At 45.0% G+C, this 24,802-nt stretch overlaps 1 protein-coding gene across 1 annotated transcript in view; it reads left to right on the top strand.

Annotated features, from left to right (window-relative positions):
• The first annotated feature begins 9,144 nt into the window (after positions 1–9,144).
• LOC140719416 (receptor-type tyrosine-protein phosphatase H-like) overlaps positions 9,145–24,802 on the top strand; it is a 62,489-nt gene continuing 46,831 nt past the window's right edge. The window contains exons 1-3 of the mRNA XM_073034061.1: positions 9,145–9,200; positions 17,088–17,115; positions 20,892–21,170. Coding sequence (XP_072890162.1) covers positions 9,147–9,200; positions 17,088–17,115; positions 20,892–21,170 — 361 coding nt within the window. The 5' untranslated portion in view covers positions 9,145–9,146. The remainder of the gene's footprint in view (positions 9,201–17,087; positions 17,116–20,891; positions 21,171–24,802) is intronic.

Raw genomic sequence — 24,802 nt, 5'->3', positions numbered from 1 at the left:
GAAGGCACAGTTTTAAGGTGCCTGGAAGTAGGTAGAGAGGAGATGTCAGGGGTAAGTTTTTTTACGCAGAGAGTGGTGAGTGCGTGGAATGGGCTGCAGGCGACGGTGGTGGAGGCGGATACGATAGGATCTTTTAAGAGACTCCTGGACAGGTACATGGAGCGTAGAAAAATAGAGGGCTATGGGTTACCCTTGTCAATTTCTAAAATAAGTACATGTTCGGCACAGCATTGTGGGCCAAAGGGCCTGGATTGTGCTGTAGTTTTCCTACGTTTCAAGTTTCTGTGATCATTACAGAATATCTCAGGTGCTTCCCACTCCCTTCCACTTTTCCTCAACCATGATTCTCCTCTCTGTGTCCCCTTCCCATTCTCTGTCCACAACAGAGACCCATATCAGAATCAGGTTTATCATCTTGCACATATGTCAACCCTTTGTGCCCCATCCACAGCCTATCCTTCCTCACAATCTATCTACACATTGCATCTACCTCCATCTTATAGAAGAGTACAGCACAGGAACAGGCCATTAAACCCACAAAGCAAATTAAGCCTCTAATATATTTGCCTCTACCACCATACTAGGCAGCGTATTCCAGGCATACACCACTCTCTGAGTAAAAAAAACTTAACCCTCACATCCTATTTTAACCTATCCCCTCTCACCTTCAATGCATGCCCCCTGGTATCAAACATCTGGACAACAAAGATGCATACATCAGGATGCTCTTTATCAATTAAAGCTTGGCATTTAACACCATCATTCCCTCAAAACTAATCAGTAAATTCCAAGATCTGGACCTCAATACCCCCTCGTGCAACTGGATCCTGGACCCTTGTAGGCTCCAGTCAGTTTGGATCAGCTTCCTATGAGAGACTTTATAAATTTTTTACTAAAAACTGAGTAGACAACATCCACTGCCCTACCTTCATCAATCTCTCTCGTTACCTTGTCAAAAACTCAATCAAATTGTTAAGACATGACCTGCCAAACACAAAGCCATGCAGTCTCTCCCTAATTCGGCTATGGGTATCCAAATGCTCATATATCCTATCGCTAAGAATTTTCTCTGGCAATTTCCCTACGATTGATGTGAAACTCACCGGTTTACAGTTCCCAGGATTTTCTGTTGTTTTCTTCTTAGAGTGCAGCATTAGTCACCCGCCAGTCTGCTGGGACCTGTCCTGTGCCTAGAGAGGACACGGAGATACTAGTCAAGGCACCAGCAATCTCGTTGCTTGCCTCCTTCAATAACCTGAGGTAAATCCCATCTGGCCCTGGGGACTTATACTCATCAGGAGGCCCAACACTTCCTCTCCTTGACCTTATCATATGGCTTAACATATTTATACACTCAGCACTGATCTCCTGGTCCTCCATGTCCTTTTCCATGTTAACCGTTCATCAACGGAACTAGGTTAGGAAACTCAATCAGCAGCTCGTAATTAATCGAAGCTCGCACTTTATTGTCTCTGCACAAACAACACCATAACTATGTTGACCCCAGGCCAACAACTTAGAACATGAATCCTACTGTTCCCTCTGTAGAAACATAGAAAATAGGTGCAGGAGTAGGCCATTCGGCCCTTCAAGCCTGCACCGCCATTCAGTATGATCATGGCTGATCATCCAACTCAGAACCCTATACCTGCTTTCTCTCCATACCCACTGATCCCTTTAGCCACAAGGGCTATATCTAACTTCCTCTTAAATATAGCCAATGAACCAGCCTCAACTGTTTCCTGTGGCAGAGAATTCCACAGATTCACCACTCTCTGTGTGAAGAAGTTTTTCCTCATCTCGGTCCTAAAAGGCTTCCCCTTTATCCTTAAACTGTGACCCCCTCATTCTGGACTTCCCCAACATCGGAAACAATCTTCTTGCATCTAGCCTGTCCAATCCCTTTAGAATTTTATACGTTTCAATAAGATCCCCCCTCAATCTTCTAAATTCCAGTGAGTATAAGCCTAGTCGATCCAGTCTTTCTTCATATGAAAGTCCTGCCATCCCAGGAATCAATCTGGTGAACCTTCTCTGTACTCCCTCTATGGCAAGAATGTCTTTCCTCAGATTAGGGGACCAAAACTGCACACAATATTCTAGATGCAATCTCACCAAGGCCTTATACAACTGCAGTAGAACCTCCCTGCTCTTGTACTCAAATCCTTTTGCTATGAATGCCAACATACCATTTGCCTTTTTCACCGCCTGCTGTACCTGCATGCCCACTTTCAATGACTGGTGTACAATGACACCCAGGTCTCGTTGCATCTCCCCTTTTCCTAATCGGCCACCGTTCAGATAATAATCTGTTTTCCTGTTCTTGCAACCAAAGTGGATAACCTCATATTTATCCACATTAAATTGCATCTGCCATGAATTTGCCCACTCACCTAACCTATCCAAGTCACCCTGCATCCTCTTAGCATCCTCCTCACAGCTAACACCGTCGCCCAGCTTCGTGTCATCCGCAAACTTGGAGATGCTGCATTTAATTCCCTCATCTAAATCATTAATATATATTGTAAACAACTGGGGTCCCAGCACTGAGCCTTGCAGTACCCCACTAGTCACTGCCTGCCATTCTGAAAAGGTCCCGTTTACTCCCACTCTTTGCTTCCTGTCTGCCAACCAATTCTCTATCCACATCAATACCATACCCCCAATACCGTGTGCTTTAAGTTTGCACACTAATCTCCTGAGTGGGACCTTGTCAAAAGACTTTTGAAAATCTAAATATACCACATCCACTGGCTCTCCCCTATCCACTCTACTAGTTACATCTTCAAAAAATTCTATAAGATTCGTCAGACATGATTTTCCTTTCACAAATCCATGCTGACTCTGTCCGATGATTTCACCTCTTTCCAAATGTGCTGTTATCACATCTTTGACAACCGACTTTAGCATTTTCCCCACCATCGATGTCAGACTAACCGGTCTATAATTCCCCGGTTTCTCAATCCCTCCCTTTTTAAAAAGTGGGCTTACATTAGCCACCCTCCAATCCTCAGGAACTAATCCAGAATCTAAGGAGTTTTGAAAAATTATCACTAATGCATCCACTATTTCTTGGGCTACTTCCTTAAGCACTCTGGGATGCAGACCATCTGGCCCTGGGGATTTATCTGCCTTTAATCCCTTCAATTTACCTAACACCACTTCCCTACTAACATGTATTTCCCTCAGTTCCTCCATCTCACTAGACCCTCGGTCCCTTACTATTTCCGGAAGATTATTTATGTCCTCCTTAGTGAAGACAGAACCAAAGTAGTTATTCAATTGGTCTGCCATGTCTTTGTTCCCTATGATCAATTCACCTGTTTCTGACTGTAAGGGACCTAAATTTGTCTTGACCAATCTTTTTCTTTTCACGTATCTATAAAAGCTTTTACAGTCAGTTTTTATGTTCCCTGCCAGCTTTCTCTCATAATCTTTTTTCCCTTTCCTAATTAAGCCCTTTGTCCTCCTCTGCTGGTCTCTGAATTTCTCCCAGTCCTCAGGTGTGCCGCTTTTTTTTTTGCTAATTTATATGTTTCTTCTTCGAAGTTGATACTATCCCTAATTTCCCTTGTCAGCCATGGGTGCACTACCTTCCCTGGTTTATTCTTTTGCCAAACTGGGATGAACAATTGTTGTAGTTCATCCATGCAATCTTTAAATGCTTGCCATTGCATATCCACCGTCAACCCTTTAAGTATCATTTGCCAGTCTATCTTAGCTAATTCACGTCTTATACCTTCAAAGTCACCCTTCTTTAAGTTCAGAACCTTTGTTTCTGAATTAACTATGACACTCTCCATCTTAATGAAGAATTCCACCATATTATGGTCACTCTTACCCAAGGGGCCTCGCACGACAAGATTGCTAACTAACCCTTCCTCATTGCTCAATACCCAATCTAGAATGGCCTGCTCTCTAGTTGGTTCCTCGACATGTTGGTTCAGAAAACCATCCCGAATACATTCCAAGAAATCCTCTTCCTCAGCACCCTCACCAATTTGGTTCACCCAATCTATATGTAGATTGAAGTCACCCATTATAACTACTGTTCCTTTATTGCACGCATTTCTAATTTCCTGTTTAATGCCATCCCCAACCTCACTACTACTGTTAGGTGGCCTGTACACAACTCCCACCAGCGTTTTCTGCCCCTTAGTGTTATGCAGCTCTACCCATATCGATTCCACAGCCTCCAGGCTAATGTCCTTCCTTTCTATTGTGTTAATCTCCTCTCTAACCAGCAATACCACCCCACCTCCTTTTCTTTCCTGTCTATCCCTCCTGAATATTGAATATCCCTGGATGTTGAGCTCCCATCCTTGGTCACCCTGGAACCATGTCTCTGTGATCCCAATTATATCATATTCATTAATAACTATCTGCACATTCAATTCATCCACCTTGTTACGAATGCTCCTCGCATTGACACATAAAGCCTTCAGGCTTGTTTTTACAACACTCTTAGCCCTTATACAATTATGTTGAAAAGTAGCTCTTTTTGCTTTTTGCCCTGGATTTGCCTGCCTGCCACTTTTACTTTTCACCTTACTACTTTTTGCTTCTACCCTCATTTACACCCCTCTGTCTCTCTGCACTTGTTCCCATCCCCCTGCCACATTAGTTTAAAGCCTCCTGAACAGCAGTAGCAAACGCTCCCCCTAGGACATTGGTTCCAGTCCAGCCCAGGTACAGACCGTCCTGTTTATACCAGTCCCACCTCCCCCAGAACTGGTTCCAATGACCCAGAAATTTGAATCCCTCCCCCTTGCACCATTTTTCAAGCCACGTATTCATCTGAAATATCCTCCTATTTCTACTCTGACTAGCACGTGGCACTGGTAGTAATCCAGAGATTATTACCTTTGTGGTCCTACTTTTTAGTTTATCTCCTAACTCCCTAAATTCACCTTGTAGGACCTCATCCCGTTTTTTACCTATGTGCACCACGACCACTGGCTGTTCACCCTCCCATTCCAGAATGTCCTGCAGCTGCTCAGAGACAACCTTGACCCTTGCACCAGGGAGGCAACATACCATCCTGGAGTCTCATTTGCGGCCGCAGAAACGCCTATCTATTCCCCTTACAATCGAATCCCCTATCACTATAGCTCTCCCACTCCTTTTCCTTCCCTCCTGTGCCGCAGAGCCACCCATGGTGCAATGAACTTGGCTGCTGCTGCCTTCCCCTGATGAGACATCTCCTCCAAAAGTATCCAAAGCAGCATATCTGTTTAGGAGGGAGATTACCTCAGGGGACTCCTGCACTACCTGCCTACTGCTACACTGTCTAGTGGCCACCCCTTCCCTTTCTGCCTGTGTAGCCTTTACCTGCGGTGTGGCCAACTCACTGAACGTGCTAATACTGTACCAATACTCACTGAGACAACTTGTCCAATTTATAACACCAAAATAAGAGATCTCCGTTGACCAGATGATCGATCCGTTCTCTTCCTAGATCCTGACATGGAGGCTCTTCGTTGCAATGGTGGGGCTCTTGAGAGAGTTATCACTGATTGCACCACTGAAGTGTCCTCTTTTTCTATTCATCCCTAACCAATTCAAATAATGCATTCCAGTGTCATTGGCTGTAGGTCATGTGGCTGACCTTTAGCATCTTTTTACTGGCTCTGCTCCTGACCAGCATCCATTTATTGCCCTCTTCCCAGCAAGTGACAGTCGGTAATTCATGGCTCTTTGTTCTCTTCGGTAACCAGGCCAAATCACTCCAGGCAAGCACCAACCCCAACGTTCACAAACCTGCATGTTATCAAAGGCACCTCACAAATAACATTTCCTTTGGAGATGACCTCTAGTTCAGCAGATTACCTGAAGCATCATTGTGTCTACTTTAGAACACAGAAAGCCTAGCAACTTCATCTCACGAAATGGAGGATGTAAAACGGTTCCACAAAATTTCACAAAATCTCCAAGCACAGGTGTGGTGAACTACATTTACCTGTCTGGAAGGCCCCCCCCCCCCCCCCCACCCCACCGCTGACTGCTCCTGTGGCTCCTCCCACAGACCCCGGTATAAAGGCGATTGAGGCCTGAGACCTGCCCTCAGTCTCCAGGATGTAGTATGGCGGTCAATTGCTGCTTGTTCTTTCTTCCAGTCAATAAAAGCCAATATCTCACCTCACGTCTCAGAGAGTTATTGATGGTGCATCAACAAGGCAGGAAGAAAGACGATTGGTCTGCCTGCCTTCACTACCTTGACCCATTTGAGTTCAATGCTTTCTTCTGTATTTTAAATCTGCCAGGGCCAACATCTTCCCCCTTTTCATCCACTGACCTCCTTGACCTCTGAATGCCCTAACATAATTATACACTCAGCACTGATTTCCTGGTCCTTCATGTCCTTTACCTTGGGAAATACTTAATACTCATTAAGTACCTCACTCACATTCTCCTCATCCAAGCAAATATTCCCCTCTTTATCCTTGAGTGGTCCCACCCTCTCTCTAGTTATCTTCTTGCTCTTGATAAATGTATGGAATGTCTTGGGATTCACATTAATCCTACCTGTCAGAGGCTTTTTGTGACTCTTCCTGGTTTATTCTAATTCCCTTCTGACCCATCTCTCTTGCTACCGTCACCCTGCCAACCGAGATTAAACTCTCCACAACAGCTCTAATAAACCTGCCCTCAATGACATCGTTCCCTCTCAAGCTCAGCTGTAACCCATCCTTGTTGTACTGTGCCTTCAGCAGAAGAGATCCCCAGAGAAAGGAACACCTGGAAACACTGAAATGAACGATCGCGTGCTCTCTCTCAGCTGCTGCCTGGAAGATTATCCAAGATTCAAGATTGTTTAACATCATTTCCTGTACAAAAGTGTAAGGAGAATGAATTAATTGTTACACCGGATTTGATGCAGCACAAAAAAACCATAAAAGATATGGAATACAATAATAATTAAAAAAACACAATAAATATTGATACAGAAGATAGCTTACGTTTCTTGATTGATTGCATGTCCATAAAGTGATGACAGGTGCAGTTAGTGGTTAGAGGGTACTAATCAAACTTTAAAGCTCAAAGTAAATTTATTATCACCATTTACAACCCTGAGATTTTATTTATCTATTCATTTAGCTATACAGCTCAGAGGAGATCCTTCTGGCTCTTTGTCACACTTCCCAGCAAACCCGGTTAACCCTAACAATTTACAATGTTCAATGAACCCACCAATAGGACTGTGGGAGGAAACCAGAACACCCAGAGGAAACCCACGCGGTCACGGGGAGAACATATGGACTCGTTACAAGTACCTGGGGAGAGCTAACGCATTCCACGGGGAGGGTGTACAGGCTCCTTACAGACGGTGCCAGAATTGAACTCCAGGCTCTGAAAGATCCCCTGCTGTAATAGCATTGCTTCAGCCACAGTCTTCTTGCGGGCATACATAGTAAGTCCAAAAACACCGCAGTATCGATGGAACTTAACAGGACGGGCAAACAACCAATGTGTGAGAGACAGCAAACTGTGCAAATACAAAAGGAAACAAATAGAAATAAAAATAAATAAGCAATAAATATTGAGGACATATTTGTGAGGTTGTATAAGGCATTGGTGAGGCCGAATTTGGAGTATTGTGTAGAGTTTTGGTCACCGAATTACAGGAAGGATATTAATAAGGTTGAAAGAGTGCAGAGATGGTTTACAAGGATGTTGCTGGGACTTGAGAAACTGCGTTACCGAGAAAGGTTGAATAAGTTAGGACTTTATTCCCTGGAGCGTAGAAGAATGAGGGGAGACTTGATAGAGGTATATAAAATTATGATGGGTATAGATAGAGTGAATGCAAGCAGGCTTTTTCCACTGAGGCTAGGGGAGAAAAAAACCAAAGGACATTGGTTTAGGGTGAAGGGGAAAAGTTTAAAGGGAACATGGGGGGGGGGGGGCTTCTTCACGCAGAGAGTGGTGGGAGTGTGGAATGAGCTGCCAGATGAAGTGGTAAATGCGGGCTCACTTTTAACATTTAAGAAAAACTTGGACAGGTATATGGATGAGAGGTGTATGGAGGGATACGGTCCAGGTACAGGTCAGTGGGACTAGGCAGAAAAATGGTTCGGCACAGCCAAGAAGGGCCAGAAGGCCTGTTTCTGTGCTGTAATGTTCTATGGTTCTAACATGAGAGCCCTTAATTAGCCTCACTGTTTGGGGAAAGTAACTGGGTTTGAGACTGGCGTAGATGCTATGTAGCCTCCTCCCTGACGGGAGTTGAACCAACAGTCCATGAGCAGGGTGAGTGGGATCCTTTATAATGTTGCTGGCTCTTTTCCAGCACCTTTCTGCATATGAGAATCAGGTTTAATATCACCGGCGTACGTTGTGAAATTTGTTAACTTAGCGGCGGTATACAATGCAACAAGTGATAGTATAAAAATGAACAAGTAAATCAATTACAGTAAGTATACACAAGTATATTAAATAGTTAAATTAAAAATAGTACAAAAACAGAAAAAATAAAAAAGTGAGGTGGTGTTCATGTGTTCAATATCCATTTAGGAATCGGATGGCAGAGGGGAAGAAGCTGTTCCTGAATCGCTGAGTGTGTGCCTTCAGGCTTCTGTACCTCCTTCCTGACAGTAACAGTGTGAAGAGGGCATGTCCTGGCTGGTGGGGGTCCTTAATGATGGACAGCACCTTTCTGAGGCTCCACTCCTTGAAGATGTCTTATATATCCATAAGACAACATGTAAAATTTGAGCCGGACGCTGCTGTTAAAACTGCAGCTGGAAATGTGCTGTGGGATTCTGCAGACAGTATCGGATCAAGGCCCCTCCCCGCCACCTTTTGCGAAGAGAAATGCCCCCCCACCCCACTGACCCTAGCAGTGGATACATACAGAAAACAGTTAACAGATCACAGTCATACAAAGTTCGAAGTAAAAATTCATGCAGTAAATCATATCACGGTTAGAAATTGACTGCAACTTTCATTTCCTTATTGGGATGGGCAAAAGTTAAGTTTGTGCTTTTGTGGGTCAATGACTACTGCAGATACGATCACACTATCAAGCAGCGTAACATGATTCACACCAACGCTGGGGGGTGGACAGGAAAAAAGTTTCCTGCTGGTGGAGTTTAGTAGGAGAAAGTTTCCTGAACTTGTTAAAGTGATCTTGGATTGAAACTGGCATGAATCCCTTCAACCGGCAGCAGCTTCTATTGCTGACACTGATCTTGACTTGGGTGAGCCTTGCCATCTCTGTCATATGATTGAATGTTCCAGTCTAGTCAAGTCGCTTCTGTTATGTGTGAGAGTGCTTTGCTTTAATCTTGACAGTTGGTTATTCTATTGTTGAAGGTAAATCAAAAATGTTCTCAGTAAAATTGTTCTATAACTCGATCACACTTTTAAGAGAAGTTTGCATAGGTATGTGGATGGGAGGGGTATGGAGGGCTATGGTCCGGAGAGGCTGATGGGATGAGACAGTTTAATAGTTCAGCACTGGTTAGCTGGGCCGAAAGGACTGTTTCTGTGCTGTTGTGCTCTATGACACTATAGAACAGAGAGAGGAAATATATCTTAGTAAGAAAATCGTTTAAGAGAAATTTGGATAGGTACTGTATGGGGATAGTAGTGATATGGAGTGCTATGGTCCTGGTGCAGGTCGATGAAAGTAGGCTGTTTAAATGGTTTTGGTATGGACTAGATGGGCCACAGGGCCTGTTTCTGTGCTGTACTGCTCTATAACTCTGTCTGAAGGATTGTGCTGAAAATCTCCGAGGGTTCCAGAGATGAAGTGGAGAGTGGTGTTAATAGGGAGCAAATTGTTACAGGGCATTGGGGTTGGGTTTATCATAAGGTTAGAGCAGGATAAGAGTTCCAGTTGTGTAGTATAAAGAGATGGGCACAAGAGCAAGATGTATTACAGTGATGGGAAGGTTAAAGTGAGAAAAGAGGAGGTGGGGGGGAATTACCATGAGGGCATGCTACAGCGAGGAGTTCATACATCGAAGAGATTAACATACAGTAGTGAGCAAGTCATGGTGTTACATCGAACAGAATGCAGAGAGCTTTGCGGTGAAATGTATTGAGTTAACGCTACAGCAGAGGTGTCATAGTGAGGGTGTGTTACAATGAGGCACACAAAATGCTGGTGGAACACAGCAGGTCAGTCCACATCTATGGAAATGAATAAACAGTCAATGTTTTGGGCCAAGACCCTTCTTCAGGACTGAGAAAGAAGGGAGAAGATGCCAGAATAAAAAGATGGGGGGGGGGGGGGGGAAGAACAGCTGGAAGGTGATGGGTGAAGCCAGGTGGGTGGGAAAGGTTAAGGGCTGGAAGGAGAAATCAATATTCATGCCATCAGGTTGGAGGGTGCTGAAATGGAATATAAGGTGTTGTTCCTCCACTCTGAGGGTGGCCTCATCGTGGCACAATGGAATAATATGTTGGAATGGGAATGGGAATGGGAATTAAAATATTTGGCCGCTGGGAAGCCCTGATGGTGTGGAGGTGCTGCCGGACCTGCTGAGTTCCTCCTGCAGTTTCTGTGTGTTGCTTTGGTATTCCGGCATCTACAGAATCTCTTAACTTTATGCTACAGTGTGGGTTTGCTACAGCAATGGGCACTCCGTAGTGTCCAGGGCATCCTGAAGGACCGATGCCTCTAAAAGGTGGCATCCATCATTAAAGACTCCCATCTCCCAGGACATGCCCTCTTCTCATTGCTACCATCAGGAAGGAGGTACAGAAGCCTGAAGGCACACACAACGATTCAGGGATAGCTTCTTCCCACCATCCACCACAAGCCGGACTTCCCAGCAGCCAAATATTTTAATTCCCATTCCCATTCATATTCCTAACATTACCTCACTACTTTTTTATTTCTATTCTTGCACTATTTATTTCATTTAACTATTTTATATATACACACACACTTACCATCATTCACATTTTTCTCTTATTATCGTGTATTGCAATGCAGTGCTAATGTAAAGTTAACAAATTTCAAAACATAGGGCTGTGATATTAAACCTGATTTTGATTCTGACCAACAAGAACCTCCATGTTATTTAGTATTTGGCATGAAGATCAGGAAATAAGTGATCTAATTTGCATAAGCAACATTTTCTAAAGATTTACAGTATCATAAAAATTCCAATGCGGTTGCAGTCACATTACAAATGTTTAAATTTTCCCTTCCCATAGTGCTGACAATAATAATTTGATTTGACATTCAGGTGTAAAGATCTTACACACACCCCTACCTCACCGAGGGTCAAAGACCCGTCGGCTACCCTCACCTGGTTTGGCCCGTCTGCCGAGACGGTTTACTGGGTTGTGGCCGCTGTGCGTGTTACAGCTACTTGGAGCCACAGGGGAGAGCTGAGCGCCAGGTGGGGACCAAAGGTGGACGAGCTGCCCTGAAAAGGGCACGACAGGCCCCCCACGACAGGTGCTACCACTCCCTAGACACCCCATACATCAGATACAAGTTTGCTAACGACAACACTGTTGTGGGCCGTATCAAAGGTGGTGATGAATCAGCATACAGGAGGGAGATTGCAAATTTGGCTGAGTGGTGCTGTAACAACAACCTCTTACTCAATGTTAGCAAGACCAAGGAGCTAACTTTAGACTTCCAGCCAGGGAAACCAGAGGTCCATGAGCCAGTCCTCATCGGAGGCGGAGAGGGTCAGTCACTTTAAATTCCTGTGTGTCACTTGTCCTGGACCCATTACATACCTGTAAGTGTAATTGCAAAGAAAGCACAAAAGCCCCTCCACTTACCTTTTCAATGATCCGGATCACCCCGGGGATGCACGTGTCCTGGTCATGTGTCCGTTTTGTGCTTGTGTTGAGAAACACACCATCTTTCTCGAAGGCTATCTGAAATGCAGAGAGATATAGAAGGGGAAATTTTTTTTTAAAAAAACACAACCAAAGTGCAGTCTAGTGAAGGGCAGGAATACAAGAAAATGTTCATGCCATCCCAGGTGTTTAAATTTCGCAGTGTTATTTTTTTCGGAGGACCTGTCCTGGGACCAGCATGTAAGTGCAATTGTGAAGAAAGCACAGCAGTGCCTCTACTTTCTTAGGAGTCTGCCGGGATTTGGCACGACATCTAAAGCTTTGACAAACTTATTGACTGACTGCATTACGGGCTGGTGCATCAATGCCTTTGAATGGAAAATCCTCCAGGAAGTAGCAGATACAGTACATAACGGGTAAAGCTCTCCCAACCGTTCAGCTACATGAAACACTTCCGCTTTCTCCGCTACATAAGATGCTGTTGTCACCACCCAGGCCAGGCTCTTCTCTCACTGCTGCAGCCAGGAAAGAGATACAGGAGCCTCAGGACCCACACCACCAGGTTCAAGAACAGTCACTACCCCTCAACCATCAGGCTCTTGAACAAAAAAAGAGGATAATTACACTCATCTATTGAAATGTTCTTACGACCAACGATCTCACCAAGGACTCTATCGTGTTAGTTCATGCTTTCATTATTTATCGCTATTTATCTATATTTGCATTTGTACAGTTTGTTCTCTTCTAAGCTCTTGCTCTTTCATTGTTCCTGTTTACACTTATATATATATATATACTCCTTCTGATAAGTTGCCATTGAACTTTTGAAATCACTCACCACCATTCAGAGTTCCAGGCAGGTCTTTCAGGTGAGGTAACACTTCACTTGTGAATCTGCTGGGGTCATCTATTGTACATTGTGGCTCTGATGCGGCCTCCTCTATACTGGTGAGATGCTTCGTAAATTGGGGCCCCGCCTCATCAAACACCCCCACAAGCTGGACCTCCTGGTGGCCAAACATTTTACTTTTAATGACATTAGTCATTCTTGGGGTGGTAAGTTGGATTAGTAAGTATGCAGATGATACTAAGATAGGTGGCGTTGTGGATAATGAAGTAGGTTTTCAAAGCTTGCAGAGAGATTTAGGCCAGTTAGAAGAGTGGGCTGAAAGACAGCAGATGGAGTTTAATGCTGATAAGTGTGAGGTTCTACATTTTGGTAGGAATAATCAAAACAGGACATACATGGTAAATGGTAGGGCATTGAGGAATGCAGTAGAACAGAGTGGTCTAGGAATAATGCTGCATAGTTCCCCGAAGGTGGAATCTCATGTGGATAAGGTGGTGAAGAAAGCTTTTGGTATGCTGACCTTTATAAATCAGGGCATTGAGTATAGGAGTTAGGATGTAATGTTAAAATTGTACAAGGCATTGGTAAGGCCAAATTTGGAGTATTGTGTACAGTCTGGTCACCAAATTTATAGGAAAGATGTCAACAAAATAGAGAGAGTACAGAGGAGATTTACTAGAATGTTACCTGGGTTTCAGCACCTAAGTTACAGAGAAAGGTTGAACAAGTTAGGTCTTTATTCTTTGGAGCGTAGAAGGTTAAGAGGAACAAGGTTAAGGGGGGACTTGAAGAGCTGAGAAATGGTGCTAAGAGGGGGATCAATGCTAAGGGGTGTAAGCATTGAATTGATTTCACTTTATCTCTTACATCCTTCACATACATGAGGAGTAAAACTCTTTACGTTATATCTCTGTCTAAATGAGCAATGTGCAATCTTATAATAATATTTATTATAAATAGAGCAGTCAACGTAACATAGAAATTCACTCTAAACAATGTGAGTTAATCTGTTTGATGACCTGGTGGAAGAAGCTGTCCCGGAGTCTGTTGGTCCTGGATTTTATACCGCGGTACGGTTTCCCAGATGGTAGCAGCTGGAACAGTTTGTGTTTGGGGTGACTCAGGTCCCCAGTGATCCTTCGGGCCCTTTTCTCACACCTGTCTTTGTACATGTCCTGAATCATGGGAAGTTCACAACTACAGATGCGCTGGGCTGTCCACACCACTCTCTGCAGGGTCCTGCATTTAAGGGAAGCACAGTTCCCAGACCAGGCAGTGATGCAGCCAGTCAGGATGCTCTCAATTGTGCCTCTGCATAAAGTTCTTTGGATCTGGGGGCCCCATACCAAACCTCCTCAACCGTGTAAGGTGAAAAAGATGCTGTTGTGCCTTTTGCACCACACAGCTGGTGTCTACAGACCACATGAGGTCCTTGGTGTGTGGATGTTGAGGAACTTAAAGCTGTTTACCCTCCCAACCCCAGATCCTTTGACGTCAATAGGGGTTAGCCTGTCTCCATTCCTCCTGTAGTCCACAACCAGCTCCTTTGTTTTTGCGACATTGAGAGAGAGGTTGTTTTCTTGACACCACTGTGTGCCAAGCTGTATCGGCCCTTGCCCTTCCCTTGACAACATCGGTATCATGCAGAGGGGAGACTTGTTCCAAGGCTATACCGGTATCCATCCCCCTCTTTTCCTTCGCTGAACAGTCCATGTTCCAAGGCTATACCGGTATCCATCCCCCTTTTCCTTCGCTACATCAACAACTGCATTGGCACTGCCTCTTGCAAGCATGCTGAGCTCGTCGACTTCATTAACTTCGCCTACAACTTTCACCCTGCCCTCAAATTTACCTGGTCCATTTCCAACACCTCCCTCCCCTTTCTTGATCTTTCTGTCTCCACCTCTGGAGACGGCCTATCTACTGATATCTACTATAAACCTACAGACTCTCAGAGTTACCTGGACTATTCCTCTTCCCTCCCTGTCTCTTGCAAAAATGCTATCCCCTTCTCACAATTCCTCCGTCTCCGCCGCATCTGCTCTCAGGATGAGGCTTTTCTTTCTAGGATGAAGGAGATGTCTCCCTTTTTTAAACAAAGGGGCTTCCCTTCGTCCACCATCAACTCTGCTGTCAAACGCATCTCTCCCATTTCCCGCACATCTGCCCGCACCCCATCCGCCCGCCACCCCACTCAGGATAGGGTTCCCCTTGTCCTTACCTACCACCCCACCAGCCTCCAGATCCAACATATAATTCTCCATAACTTCTGCCACCTCCAACGGGATCCTACTACCAAACACATTTTTCCCTCCCCCCCTTTCTACTTTTCACAGGGATCACTCCCTACGCGACTCCCTTGTCCACTCGTCCCCCCCATCCCTTCCCACCGATCTCCCTCCTGGCACTTATCCTTGTAAACGGAACAAGTGCTACACCTGCCCTTACACTTCCTCCCTCACCACCATTCAGGGCCCCAGACAGTCCTTCCAGGTGAAGCGACAATTCACCTGTGAGTCGGCTGGTGTGGTATACTGTGTCCGGTGCTCCCGGTGTGGCCTTTTATATATTGGTGAGACCTGACGCAGACTGGGAGACCGTTTCTTTGACCACCTACGCTCTGTCCGCCAGAGAAAGCAGGATCTCCCAGTGGCCACACATTTTAATTCCACGTCCCATTCCCATTCTGATATGTCTATCCATGGCCTCCTTTATTGTCAAAATGAATCCAAACTCAGGTTGGAGGAACAACACCTTATATACCGGCTGGGTAGCCTCCAACTTGATGGCATGAAAATTGACTTCTCTAACTTCCGTTAATGCCCCTCCTCCCCTTCTTACCCCATCCCTGACATATTTAGTTGTTTGCCTGTTCTCCATCTCCCTCTGGTGCTCCCCCCTCCCACTCCTTTCTTTCTCCTGACGCCTCCCGTCCCATGATCCTTTCCCTTCTCCAGCTCTGTATCACTTTTGCCAATCACCTTTCCAGCTCTTAGCTTCATCCCACACCCTCCAGTCTACTCCTATCATTTTGCATTTCCCCCTCCCCCCACTACTTTCAAATCTCTTACTATCTTTCCTTTCGGTTAGTCCTGACGAAGAGTCTCGGCCCGAAACGTCGACAGCGCTTCTCCCTATAGATGCTGCCTGGCCTGCTGTGTTCCACCAGCATTTTGTGTGTGTTGTTGTTCGAATTTCCAGCATCTGCAGATGTCCTCGTGTGTGGCCTCTGAAAATCTACCACTTTTATAGATAAAATAAAGAAAATTCCTTAGATAGTGATAAACCAGTTAATAGGCTACATCATTAAAATTACTGAATCACATGGGTAATGTGCTAATACTTAGCCAATGAAGAATGAGACAAGCCGTTAGTTTAGCTGCTGTACCGCTTTCTGCCAGCGAGGGTGAAAAATACATGAGTTTGTTAAAAAGTACGAATCTTATAAAAAGTATTAATAAAAAAGTGGTTTCCAACATCCTTTAATAATGGAATCCACTATCACTACTACACTCCTTTTTCTCTTTCTTCCCCCCTTCCCTTCTGAGCCATGGAACCAGACTCAATGGCAGAGACCAGGTTGCTGTGGCTTCTCCCACCCCCCAAGGGTATCTCAAGTGGTATACTAATTATTAAGGGGAACGGCCACTGGGTTATTCTGCACTGGCTATATTCCCTTTCCTCTCCCAACAGACTACAACAAAGGGGTGACTATCTCCCCCTAGCTCTTATCTATCACATCCACATTTTCCCGTATGAGCCTCTCATCCCTCCATTATTCCCACCCACCCTTCTTCAGGACGGAGAAGGAAGGGGGAGGTATCAGAATAGCTAGCCAGAAGGTGATAGGTGAAGCCAGGTGGGTGGAAAAGGTCAAGGGCTGGAGAAAAAGGAATTGAATAGGAGAGGAGAGTGAACCATAGGAGAGAGGGAAGGAGGAGGGGGACCCAGAGGGAAGTGATAGGCAGGTGAGAAGCAGTGAAAGGTCTGAGTGGGGAGGCGGAATATGTTCGCCGGAAGGAGAAATCGATATCCTGGTACTGCTGACACGGCATCAGCGGTACAGTCAGTGAGGGATGGGGCAAAGACTGCAGAGTCTGCCAATGTCCTATGTATGACTCCAGTGAGAGCCCTTTACACCCAGTACGGACCTCCAGCATAAACCAGTTCATACATTTGGACACGTCAAGAGGAGGCCACCCTCGGGTGGAGGAGCAACATCTTATATTTCATCTGGGTAACCTCTGAACTGATGACAAGCACATGGACTGTGTTCCTCCGTAGATGCTGCCTGACCCGCTGAGTTCTTCCAGCATTTTGTTGCTGTTGTTTGAGAAGTCAGGTGGTATTATGATGGTTTGTAATAATGGCTTATGCTGAGACATATACAAGGGGAAGTAATTTTTGATATGAGATCAAGGACCATTATAATAACTTCTTATTAATGATATTCCTTCATCAACAGGAAGTCATCTGCGGTCAATCTTCCTCAGGTAAGTGCCACCATTGTATTTTGATTTTACGATAATTTCTTTTGGACCCTGCTGCTGAATTAAAAGCTGCAGGTGCAGGAAAGGGGAACGCAGTCAGCATTTGAGGCAGGTGACATTTCGTCAGAACTGACCGGTCATAGAAACATTTTTTCAAGCTGCTGAGAATGGGGAGGGTTGGAGAGAGAGAGAGAGAGAGCTGGGGAAATGTCTGTGAAGGTGTGGTGTGTGAGCAGGTTGGTGTAAACTTAAAGTAGCTTATTGACAAAATGAATCAGAGGGGAATTGCTGAGAAGAAGGAAAATAAAGAGAGGGGTATCGAATCCAAGGGAAGCCATGATGCAATGGTGGAACAGAATTGAAGGGCCGTATGGTCTAATTCTGCTCTTGTGTCTTATTTAGTGTGATGCTACTGCTTACCTGGAAACTAGTAAATGACCCATTGGGTTGAATGACCTCCTTCTGCATTATAGAGCACTACAGAACAGAAGCAAGCTCTCTGGCCAATCTAGACCAGTGGTCCCCAACCACCGGGCCGCAAAGCATGTGCTACCGGGCGCAAGGAAACGATATGATTTGTCAATATGAAACGATATGAGTCAGCTGCACCTTTCCTCATTCCTTGTCACGCCCACTGTTGAACTTGAACGCATGCAAGGTCATCAGTCGCCTAAACGCAGTGATACCCTCGCGCCAGGGATCACTGGTTGGCCTCAGGTAACCGGCCGCCTCGTGTGGCTGGTGGGAAGTGCCATTGCTACTGGCCTGGAGCAAGGACAGATGGGCATTGCCTCTAAAACCTGTTTAGCACACCGAATGTTTGTGAGGAATCCGGTGCTAAAATATTCACAGACGACCTAATTCGGGCTCAGGGTTTCGTAAGTAGTAGAGCAGCTACCTCGTTGCGATCTACTGAAAGTCATCCCTCGAGACAAACTTTTGTCGGCCGATAGATCCTATGGGGGGGGGGGGGTGGTGGGCGCGCGTCTTGTCGCACTCGTCGCTCGATCGGTCGGTCGCGCCCTCCGGACGGGGACCTCCAGCCCTTACCTTGTCCTCTCACCCCACCCACAACCAGCCGCACCTGGCCAAGGCATCTGGCGGCGGGCAGGCGGGAGGCTGGAGTTCAGGCCCGGAGGCTGGCTAATGAAGCAATGAAGCCCTCAAACCTGCTTCGCTATCTTGAGTCCAAGCACCCTGCACTTAAAGACGAAGCCGTTGAGTTGTTTGAGCAGAAAAAACGTGAGCAAGCGAGACAGAAGCAAGTGCTGAGAGCCACGTAAACTAAATTATGGAATAGACTGGACATAAGGAACCTCCTTCAAATATCGCTGTATTCCGGTCGTGTTTAACACACACCCCGCCCCCCCCCCCCCACCCCGTTGGCCGGTCCGCAAAGAATATTGTCAATATTAAACCAGTCCGCGGTGAAAAAAAGGTTGGTGACCCCTGATCTAGACCATGCCAACATGTGCTTCCCCCTGGTCCCATCTACCTGCACCCATGGCCATCACCTTCAGTGCCCCTTTCACCCATGTGCCTACCCAAACTTCTCTTCAGTGTCAGAATTGAACCTGCACTTACCAGTTCCACTGGCAGCTTGTTCCACACTCTCACCACCCTCTGAGTGGAGAACTTCCTCCTCAGATTCCCCTTAAATATTTCGCCTTTCAGCTTCAGTTCTAGTCTCACCCAACCAGAGGGAAAAATTTCTGCATGCATTCAGCCATCTACACCCCTCAATATTATACCTCTATAAAATCTCCCCTCATTTAAAGATATATTAAAGTAGAAAGTTAGTGTATCCCTTACATAGCTCAGATAAGAAAGAACTTAGAAATCTGTAAGTTTTCATATATTTATCATAAGAATATGCAATCTTAGTTTTTCTCAAAACCTCAGAGTAGTACAAAGAAGTCCACCGTTTAATTTTCCCTCTTTAGTATTGATGAGATTTATTTCAGATCCTTTTCTGAGGACCCATATTAGGCTAAACAATTGGCAACAGAAATTAGAATAACCTTTTGACAACTAAAGGAGCAGTGATCGGTGGGACAGGCGACCATCATTTTGTATAACATCCACTGTTATCAATAGGAGATCAATAGAACAGAAGGTGAGGTAATTAATTGGTAGGACTGTTAGTATTTGTAGAACGGAGGTACACCATGCAAGGCTTATTGAGAAAGTAAGGAGGCAAGGGACCCAAGGGGACATTGCTTTGTGGATCCAGAACTGGCTTGCCCACAGAAGGCAAAGAGTGGTTGTAGACGGGTTATATTCTGCATGGAGGTTGGTGACCAGTGGAGTGCCTCAGGGATCTGTTCTAGGACCCTTACTCTTCGTGATTTTTATAAAAGACCTGGATGAGGAAGTGGAGGGATGGGTTAGTAAGTTTGCTGATGACACAAGAGTTGGGGGTGTTGTGGATAGTGTGGAGGGCTGTCAGAGGTTACAGCGGGACATTGATAGGATGCAAAACTGGGCTGAGAAGTGGCAGATGGAGTTCAACCCAGATAAGTGTGATGTGGTTCATTTTGGTGGGTCAAATATGATGACAGATTATAGTATTACTGGTAAGACTCTTGGCAGTGTGGAGGATCAGAGGGATCTTGGGGTCTGAGTCCATAAGACGCTCAAAGCAGCTGCACAGGTTGACTCCGTGGTTAAGAAGGCTTATGGTGTATTGGCCTTCATCAATCATGGAATTGAATTTAGGAGCCGAAAGGTAATGTTGCAGCTATATAGGACCCTGGTCAGACCCCACTTGGAGTACTGTGCTCAGTTCACGTCGCCTCGCTACAGGAAGGATGTGGAAGCCATAGAAAGGGTGCAGAGGAGATTTACAAGGATGTTGCCTGGATTGGGGAACATGCCTTATGAGAATAGGTTGAGTGAACTCGGCCTTTTCTCCTTGGAGTGAAGGAGGATGAGAGGTGACATGACGGAGGTGTACAAGATGATGAGAGGCATTGATCATGTGGATAGTCGGAGGCTTTTTCCCAGGGCTGAAATGGTTGCCACAAGAGGACACAGGTTTAAGGTGCTGGGAAGTAGGTACAGAGGAGATGTCAGGGGTAAGTTTTTTACTCAGAGAGTGGTGAGTGCGTGGAATGGGCAGCCAACAACGGTGGTGGAGGCGGATATGATAGAGTCTTTTAAGAGACTTTCAGATAGGTACATGGAGATTAGTAAAATAGAGGGCTATAGGTAAGCCTAGTAATTTCTAAGGTAGGGACATGTTCAGCACAACTTTGTGGGTAGGTTTTCTATGTTTCTATGAGTTCTTGCCGTGGAGTGGGATGATCACTTATCCAAGAGGAATACATTCAAAACCAGTGACCCAGGTTGAATTCCCGCTGCTGCCTGTATGGAGTTTGTATGTTCATCTTGTGATCGCTTGGTTTTCCTCCGGGTGCTCCGGTTTCCTCCTACAGTCCAAAGACTACCGGTTGATAGGTTAATTGATCATTAGGTTAGATTAGGGTTAAATCGGTGGTTGCAGGGCAGCACAACCCAGAGCGCCAGAAGGCCTACTCTACACTGTATCTCAATTTAAAAAAAGATTACTCCTATTATTAAGAGGACCACCCCCTTCCAACAGTGCACCCTTTCTCATGGTACAGACTTGTTCTAAAGGGAGGGGGGGAGTTATAGCCAACCCACACACAGCAGTCAAAGAACAACACACACCTTAAAGAAGGCTCACAGCCTTAGAACATTCAGGATGAGGGGTTTCTTCACACTAATTAATCATCCCTTGGCATTTCTCTTAACAGATCCATCACCCATCATTGGACTGTATGCAGTAAACAGGACAACAAATTCATTGACAATTGAATGGACAAAGCCAAATGATACAGGAGCTGATAACTACACCTACAGAATTACAGTCATTAATGTTATCAATAGTCATGAATGGAGCAACAACACAGAAACAAATGAGACAATATTCACAGTGACAGGCCTGAATCCTGGAGATCAATACAATCTATCGGTGCAGTCAGTAAATCCAGAGGGCAACTGGAGTTCTGCTGAGGACTTGATTAACACCACAAGTAAGTAAGACCATAAGACATAGGAGCAGAATTAAGCCATTCAGCCCATCGAGTATGCTCCACCATGATGAAAGCTTCGGTATTATCTCCTTGCTTTTATATTCTATTCCCCTTGAAATAAAGGCCAACATTGCATTTGCCTTCTTCACCACAGAGTCAACCTGTGAATTAACCTTCTGGGAGTCTTGCACGATGACTCCTAAGTCCCTTTGCACCTTTGATGTCTGAATTTTCTCTCATTTAGGTAATAGTCTGCACTATCGTTCCATTTACCAAAGTGCATTATCATACATTTCCCAACACTGTATTCCATCTCAAACACGAGGAAATCTGCAGATGCTGGAAATTCAAGCAACACACACAAAATGCTGGTGGAACACAGCAGGCCAGGCAGCATCTATAGGAAGAAGTACAGTCGACTGTACTTCGTCAGTCCTGACGAAGGGTCTCGGCCCGAAACGTCGACTGTACGCCTGCTGCGTTCCACCAGCATTTTGTGTTTTGACTGTATTCCATCTACCACTTTTTGCCCATTCTTACAATTTGTTTTCCTCAACTCTACTTACCCCTCCACCTATCTTCATATCATTTGCAAACTTTGCCACAAAGTATTTAAATCATTAACAAACAATGTGAGAAGTAGCGGTACCAATACTGACCCCTGAGGAACACCACTAGCTTCTGGCAGCCAACCAGAAAAGGCCCCCCTTATTCGCACGCTGCCTCCTGTCTGTCAACTATTTCTCTATCCATGCCAGTATATTTCCTGTAATACCAGAGGATTTTATCTCGTTAAGCAGCCTCATATGAGGCACCTTATCAAATGATTCCTGAAAATCCAAGTGGCATCCACTGCCTCTCCTTTGTCCACCCTGTTTGTTACTTCTTCGAAGAATTCCAACAGTTTTGTTGAATGATTTCCCTTTACAGAAACCATGCTGACTTTGACTTGTTTTATCATTAGTCTCCAAGTAGTCCAAAACCTCATCCTTAATCATGGATTCCAACACTTTCCCAGCCACTGAGGTTCGGCTAACTGGCCTATAATTTCTTCTCTTTTGACTTCCTCCCATCTTAAAGAGTGGAGTGACAATTGCAAATTTCCAGTCCTCCGGAACCATGCCAGAATCAAGTGGTTCTGGAAAGATCATGATCAATGCATCCGTTATCTCTTCAGCAACGTCCTTCAGGACTCTGGGATGTAGTCCGTCTGGCCCAGGCGACTTATCCATCTTAAGACTTCAATTTGCCTAGACTCTATTCCTTTGTAATAGCAATGGCCCTCACTCCTGCTCCCTGACTCTTACAGATCTATGGCATATAGCTAGTGTCTTCCACAGTAAAGACTGATGCAAAATACTTATTAAGTTCATCTGCCATTTCTTTGTCCCCAATTACTACCTCATCAACATAATCTTCCAGTGGTCCAATATCAACTCTCACCTCCCTTCTATTCTTTATATAACTGAAAAAAACTTTTAGTGTCCTGCTTTATATTATCAGCGGGTTTGCCCTCATACTTCATCTTTTCCCTTCTTATAGATTTTTTAGTTGCCTTTGGTTGGATTTTTAAAACTTCCCAATATTCAACCTCCCACTCACTTTTACTACCTTATATGCCCTTTCCTTGGCTTTTATGCAGCCCTTAACTTCCCTTCTCAGCCACGGTTGCCTAGCCCTGCAGTTTGAGAACTACTTCTTCAGTGGGACCTATCTATCCTGTGCCTTGTGAACTATTCCTAGAAACTTCAGTCACCTCTGTTCTGCCGTCCACTCCGCCAGTATCACCCCCCAATCCACCTGGGCAAGCTCTTCTCCTATGCCTCTGTAATTCCCTTGATTCCATTGCCATACTGATACACTTGATTAATGCTTCTCCCTCTCATATTGCAGTAGGAATTTAGTCTTATTATGATCACTGCCTCCTGAGGGTTCCTTTATGTTAAGCTCCCTAATTAGATCTGGGTTATTACACAACACCCAATCTAAGATAGCCTTTCCCCGAGTAGGCTCGAGGACAAGCTGCTCTAAAAAGCCACCTCATAGGCATTTAACAAATTCCCTTTCTTGCAAACTGACACCAACCCGATTTTCCCAATCGCCTTAAATATTGAAGTCCCCCATTCCAATTGTGTCATTACCCTTATTACATGCCCTTTCCAGCTCCCTTTGTGATCTCAACCCCACATCTTGGCTACTATTTGGAGGCTTCTATAGATTTTTTTTTACCCTTGCAGTTTCTTAACTCCACCCTCAAAGATTCAACATTCTCTCATCCTGTGTCACACCTTTCTAAAGTAATTCCATCTTTTACTGCACCACCGCCTATGCCTTCCTGCCTGTCCTTTCAATACAAATTACATCCTTTGATGTTAAACTCCCAACTATAACCTTTCAGCCACAACTCAGTGATGCCCACAATGTCATACGGACCAATCTCTAATTGTGCCACGAGTTTGCCCGCTTTATTCCAAATGCTATGTCCATTTAAGTACAGCACCTTCAGTCCTGCATTCTTCATCCTTATGAATTTTGCCTCTGTGGCACAACATAACTCTTTGTTCTGTCTGCATTTGTACCCAATCATTGGCTTGTCCTTCCTTATATTCATTTTACATAGTACATCATCTACTTGCAAACCTGCTGACTCATCCTCAGCTCTATCATACTCGTTCCCATTCCCCAGCCGTATTAACTTGAACCACTTCCAACAGCTCTAGCAAACCTGACTGCAAGGATATTTGTCTCCTGTAGATTCAAGTGCAACCTGTCCCTTTTTGTACAAGTCCCACCTGCCCCAGAAGAGGTCCCAATTATACAGAAATCTGAATCCTTGCTCCCGTCCCAATACTTCAGCCACACATTTATTGCCACCTTATTCTATTCCTATCCTCACAGTCACGTGGCACAGTCAGCAATCCGAGACTGCTACCCTTGTGGTCCTGCTTCTCAGCTTCCTTCCAAACTCCCTGCATTCTATTTTCAGGACCTCCTCCCTTCTTCTACCTATGTTGTTGTTACCAATATGTACCAGAAATTCTGGCTGCTCACCCTCCCTTTGCAGGATATTGTGGATTCCATAAGGGTCAGTACCTGTTCCAGTGCCTCATCCGATAACAGTTCCAATGTCTGAACCAGACTGGAATAACCCTCACTCTTGTGTCCTTATTTACTACACAGTGTTTTGACAGTTCTGAACAAAAATTACAGTTTGGCCTCCATTTTGCACATGCAGAGTGAACATAAACATTTACCCTTTAGAGGCCTGGCTCCTATTTGCAACAGTTTCAGAAGGAGCAGAACATGAAGGACTCAAACCCCCAATATTCCCACACACTGGGAGCTTTGCCGATGATGAACTTATTAACCGAGCAGGGTAATTGCCTGAGATGCAGACAACAACAACCCAAGGGCAAACTGAATTGGAGACACAGACAAGGGAGTCACAGCTCGTTACCCAGCACCCAGAGTATCGACTGATATTCTTAAAGTCTTCACCATTGTTAAAATTTCTGACAATGCAGCGGCTTCTCAGTACACCCTCTCCCATGGGAGAGACTCCAGGTAGTCTTTAATTATATCTATGTCAGATATTTCTGCCTGACTGTGAGGCCAATGCTTAACCATACACA

The sequence above is a fragment of the Hemitrygon akajei genome, chromosome 31 (assembly GCF_048418815.1).
Source record: "Hemitrygon akajei chromosome 31, sHemAka1.3, whole genome shotgun sequence".
Classification (NCBI taxonomy): Eukaryota; Metazoa; Chordata; class Chondrichthyes; order Myliobatiformes; family Dasyatidae; genus Hemitrygon; species Hemitrygon akajei.
Note: the sequence above shows the minus strand (reverse complement) of the source record. Positions and strands in the feature narration are given on the sequence as shown.